At 38.8% G+C, this 6,000-nt stretch overlaps 1 protein-coding gene and 1 long non-coding RNA gene across 2 annotated transcripts in view; one reads left to right on the top strand and one right to left on the bottom strand.

Annotated features, from left to right (window-relative positions):
* Nucleotides 1-245: 245 nt before the first annotated feature.
* Nucleotides 246-6,000, bottom strand: part of LOC135238005 (B-cell receptor CD22-like) — a 93,280-nt gene continuing 87,525 nt past the window's right edge. The window contains exon 4 of the mRNA XM_064305734.1: nt 246-410. Coding sequence (XP_064161804.1) covers nt 364-410 — 47 coding nt within the window. The 3' untranslated portion in view covers nt 246-363. The remainder of the gene's footprint in view (nt 411-6,000) is intronic.
* LOC135238210 (uncharacterized) lies at nt 2,388-4,217 on the top strand. Its single transcript, XR_010325044.1, has 2 exons — nt 2,388-3,123; nt 3,784-4,217. It is a non-coding gene; the product is annotated as an uncharacterized LOC135238210 (long non-coding RNA).

The raw sequence follows: 6,000 nt of genomic DNA, 5'->3' as shown, positions 1-6,000 counted from the left end.
AGCAGAGACTTTAATCCAGAGTTGTGTAAAATAAGTGCATGCATAAAGGTAGGAAGGTCAATGCAACACTCAGAAAATCAATCTGCATCACCGCTTTTCAAAATTAGTAACAAAGGACACTCAGTAAAGTTAAATGCATGAGTTTGTCCTCAAATACTCACAAAGAGTCACTGCTGGGGATGGGAGATTCTCTTACTGCACAGGAGTAGCTGCCTGCATCTCCACTGCTGGCTTTGAACTGAAGGTAGTTGTGATTTTGATATTTCTGTTTGGTGTAAGACAGAGATTGTCCATTCTTGAACCAGATGAATGTTTGGCTGCCAGTCAGGTCAGTGCAGGTGATTTTACAGGTTATTGTCACCCTCACTCCCCCTCTCTCCTTGTGTCAGATTTCATTTCAACCTTTACACCTGAGTGAGAAGAAGAAATACAATAACACAATATACTGAGTTATTCAACAAAATTCCACATTGTACAGCACCCACAATAAATGTATGAATGCATATTACTGTAAATGGTCCAGAATTTCATTTCAATTAAAGATTGAAGTCAACTGAGACCCCAAAATCTCAATCTGTCTGATAATGGAATGCTTGTTCTCTGGATTGGCTGGCATAACGTGGTGAAAACATGCAGTCATTCCCCACTCTTTTAAAAATTATTTGGTGGCTGATAAAGGGTGATACCGCCATCTACAGGGCATTGTATTATCTCATAAAAAACACACTTTCAATGCACAAAAATGCCAAGTTACTCACACATACAAAGCACTGTCTATAACTCATTCATTCAAACTGGCTAAATCTAGGCCTGCCATTAAAAGTATTGATATCAAAATGATGCCAAGTTACTGTACTACAAACTATATAGGATATCTTGCCTCACTGAAATTAAAGAAGCGGTATTCCAAAGCAATGCTGCGCAATGTTTTCTTAAAGAAGGCACAAGAAAATTCAGACATGCCTGCGTCTTTTATCATCTGGCAATGTAGCACCTTACGCCTTTGCACTATACAGAGATGTACGATGTCGTGCTTGGACAGCATGGTTGGACAGGCCAATCCGCTTCTTGGGCGGGCCGAATGCTACACTCTATTACTACAATGGAAATGTAGGTATAGAGCCTAGCCAAACAGATATCAGAGGTTTTTGGATAAGGCATTATAATCTGACTGCATGTTCTTCCCCTTTTCAGTTTTTACAGACAGGCTGCAACATTTAGAATTATATGCATTGGCTATTTTCACTGAAGATGCTGCCCATCCAAGCCATTCTAAATGACAGTACAGAATTACTCACACAGCACTTTGAGATTTATATCCTAAAGTGTGATGGTTTTAATGGTGTAACTGTGCTCTGGAACACCTGTCACTGAGGATACAGTTCTATTATTCTTATACCAGGTGTATCGCTGCACTGGTGGGTTGGCATTACTGCTGCAGGTCAGAGTCACTGAACTGCCCTCCACTATTTCACCAGAGGGGATCACTGATACTGAGGTGTTTTTAGGAGCATCTGAAAGAGAAAAGGTCCTGCAGTTTTACTGTGCAGTTCAAAGTAAATGCAAGTTCATTGTGAATTAAATAAAATAAAATAATATTTGAATAAAAATTCACACATTAAACATTATCATATATCTGTAAGGATAGAATGGACAATTACAAATGTGTATTATAATGACATTTTGTTTGACAGCTATTATTCAAATGCAATCTTTCCAATGAGGGCATTTTAGGATTACCTTGATCCGACATTGTTTGTAAACACAATAATTTCAATTTCCTAATCACTATCTGCAGGTTGCTCTTCTGCCCTGTTCTCATGTCTTTTAAAGCTACATTAATGTTCAGCTGCATCATCGCTTTTTCAAAATGAGTTACGTTGTTATGAAATATTCGGTTGTCATTCCATTTTAAATTACTAATGCTGGTTTTGCGATAGGGGATGAATACCGCATGGGGGCCCCTGGTGGCCACGGGGGCCTAAGCAGCCGCTTAGTTCGCTTATGCCTCGGCCGGCCCTGCATGCATTATTTCCCAATAAAACAGAATGTGGGCAGACACTCACATTTCACATTGACTGCAGGGAAGTCACTCCTCCTGTAGCACAGGAGTAGAGATCTGTATCATCAGTGCTGGCTAAATTGAGAGAGTATTTATACTCATAGGGCACAACTTTTCCATTCTTGTACCAGGTAAAGGTTGGGCTGCCACTCAAAGTGCAGGTGCTGCTACAGGTCAGTGTTACACTCTGTGCCTCATTCTCTGTCACTTTCACCCGAAGACCTGCACACAAGAATCAACATGATAAAAAGACCATTCTGTTTTCTATTAGAAAATAATTAGGAGTATTGCCAGTTAATAGTATAAAAAGCAAGTTTAGAATTACCTGTAACTGTCAACGAGACTCCAGAATGACCAGTATATTTTCCACCATAACGGTCGGGCAGGAACTTGAAGCGATATATTGCTGAATCACTTTCTCTCAGCTGGTTTATTCTAAAAGTGCAGTCACTGTTCTTATTCCCCAGGTACTCCACACGGTCAGAGTACTCTGGGTCCTTGGACAGGTCTTCACCCTCCTGTTTACTGTTCCAGTTGTAACCCGTTAGAAAAAATAGCAACGCTTTAAAAGGGTCCTGTAGCTTTAAGGAAGAGAGGCTCCCTACCTAACGGGTTAGGAGGACTTGTTCTGCATCCCTCATTAGTTTTATTGGCTGTAACAGGTAGTAATGTCTTAAGATTATTCTGGAAAATAGTTAGCCCCGCCCACTCCCAGGGACTTGGTTGAGACTGTTTGTCGCACAGGAGAGAGTGCACAGCAAGAGGGGAGAACGGGAGAGAGAAAAAGACGATCAGAAGTAGAAAATCATAATTATTAATTTAAGCGGTAAACCTAAAGAGCAGCTCCTTAAATGACCCAGGGACCAAATATTTTCCAGATCGCACACTTCAATTTCTTTCCTTGGGATCTTTTTCCTTGCGTTTACATGTTAAAGTTTGCTAAAGTATCTTAACTGTAGCAGCAACACGTGTGCTATTAACTCCGTGTTCCTTGAAAATAGCGTTAGCCACACGTGGCATTTTTCAGTTTGCACACTTCAGTTTCTTCCTTTGGGATCTCGGTGAGTTTATATTTTAAATTTATCTAAAGTATCGCCATTGTAGCAGCCACACGTGTGTTATTAACTCCGCGTTTCCTTGAAAATAGCATTAGCCACACGTGGTATGTATAGCTATTGAGTTTCTCTCACATAAAGTTGAATGTTGCTATTTGAAAGCGTGAATGGCACTGTTATAGTAGTTCTATCATACGTGTATGAATGTGCCATGTAATCTTGTTGGAGTTAGCTAATGCAGTACTGTTAGAAACCATGCACTAGCACTTAGCAAGTGCACTACAGTGGTGTATATGATGTAGCCATATCTTCCATTGTGCATGACAATGCAATAGGGTTAGTTCACATGCATTTAAATGATTTTACAATCAACTAATGATTTACTTGATTGTTAAAGGTTTATTGCCATGTATTTATATTGAGTTCATGGTTTAAACATGATTTGCTATAGTTACATGGAAAATACCTTGATCATAATTCATGATAAATGGTTAAAGAGTGATAGAATATTTGATAAAAGGAAACTGTACAGTTGAGCATTTATAAAGAGTACTATTTGGTTTACTGGTAACACTTTTACACTTTTGAGGTTACAATGATGCCTTAAAGAAAAGAACTAAGATTGAGAAAAGTATGCAGTTGTTATAATAGCCTGTTATCATACAGGCTGGATTTTTTGGATACCCTAGAAGAAACCTGTGAACCTAGGATTCTCTCCCTGACGAGGGAGATGGCGAGCCGACCAACTTGACCAACTTGATTCATCTTCATCCATTGAGGAAGAACCCCCTGATACCCCTTGTTTCTCCCAACTCCACTCCGGTGTGGTAGGATTGTGATTGAGAAATTACATAATTTTATTTGATACTTTTTTTTAAAAAGGGTGCACCCAACCAACAAAACTGACTTGAAACCAACTAAATTGAACTAAACCAGACTGAACAGAAGACATTCAGAACTTAATGGACAGTGAATGCAGTTACAACACTCAGGACATTGATATGAAGACAAATGAATGTGGTTGAATGTGATAAGTAAATGCTGGCTTTACATTTTGTCATTACACTTTCTTTAATACACTTCTAACCATTTTGCACTTACTTTCTGGCTCCGGTTGTTCATTGTGTCCATCTCATCATTCATAACCTCTCCTTACGAACCTAGCTTTAACCCGAAAATATTTACCTACTGCTAACTGACCTTTAGGTGGGTTACACAGTCAATAACCCAGAATTTTCTCTGCACTGTGTGAGATGGGGGATATGAGTAAGTGCAGCTCATGTCTACTGAAGACCCCTTTAAGGCACAGATTCTCTCGTGTGTAAGTCACTCCCCATCCCCTCTGGCTGAGAACACCTGAAAAACACGCACACACACACACACACACACACATGCAGACACACATACACGCACATACACACACACACGCACGCACGTGCACACACACACATGCGCACACATACACACAAACACATGTATAAATATACATACACACACACACACACACATGCGCACACACACGCACATACACAAACACACTGCTCAGAAGTCCTTTAAAACACAGATGTGTTGGCAACTTGACAGCTAAGGGATACAATTAACAAAACTTTAAAACAAGTGCACCTAACTTCTCCAAAACTATGGAACATCAATTATTGTACTTGTATTTCAATACTAACTGATGTCAGTAGATGGCAGTAGCCGCCAATCAATGTGAGATTCGCAGGTACAGGAAGTTTTGCTTAGTAGCTAGCTTTGCTAGAATGCAGTAGCAAACCAAGCAAGTTAAGAGCAAGTGTCTGTGTCATTCTAAGAATGCAACATGCACAATCAACAGCTCTGATCATTTAGTAAAGCCACAGATATTTATATCATGCCTCTGTCTCAGTTTTAAAGCTGAGTGTGAAGAAGAACGTCATTTTAAAGGTTCTCTCTTTTCCCCTTTTCAGATGAGAAACTTTGCACTACTCTAAACTAATGTACTGTAGAACATTATTTTATATGAATTATATACATTCATTAATGCAATTTCAATGTATTCACTTTTGTTTCTTCTGATTGAGTTAATGAAGGGAGACTAATAAATAGGAACACATGCTGATAAATGCTGTATATGCAGACTGAAACATCAGAACTACATTTGGAAAAAAAACACACAAACAATTTACCTGACACAGAGAGGATGATTACCAACAAGGTATTGAAGAGCATGGCTGCATCAGATGGAAACTATTTATCCAAATACACATACAGGTCTTGATTATTATTTACACTGTGAAATTGAACAGTAGAAACAAACACTGTCAGAGTATTCTATTTATTTGCAGAAATACCAGAATAACAATTACTACACAAGCGCACACAGTGAGTTAATGTGCTGCTAATGCCTAAAAATGCTTTGGGGTTTATGAAGAGCTCACAAAGATTCCAGAAACCAGAGACTCAAACAGCCTTTTACTTGATGAATGATATTTGTATGGAAGCAGCAGCAATCATTTATAGTCGGAAAATGCATTTTATTTTATTTGATTCCAGTTTAATCTTCTTGCACCACAAAATATTGTGACGTAGTTTTGACTGAATGAAATATGATAATACACTTAACAGGAGAGAGTTATGATCTGGCCTCAGTGCTTTGCTAATGAGCCATTAGTTTTAAATAGCCTTTCAGACAGAGCAGTGTGTCTGAATATGATCGCTAATGAAATGCTTCACATTAAATATAAAAGTAGAATGTCAGATCTGCCTCACTTCCTGAAGGTCATACACATTTTCGATTTTATCGGATACAAGCGTTTGAATAAAATATACAGAGTCCTTTGCTTTGTGTCTGGACTGGACCAGTAGTGCCTTTTCAAAAAGACTGGGTAATTCTCATTTCTT

This window comes from Anguilla rostrata, chromosome 1 (genome assembly GCF_018555375.3).
Source record: "Anguilla rostrata isolate EN2019 chromosome 1, ASM1855537v3, whole genome shotgun sequence".
Lineage (NCBI taxonomy): Eukaryota > Metazoa > Chordata > Actinopteri > Anguilliformes > Anguillidae > Anguilla > Anguilla rostrata.
Note: the sequence above shows the minus strand (reverse complement) of the source record. Positions and strands in the feature narration are given on the sequence as shown.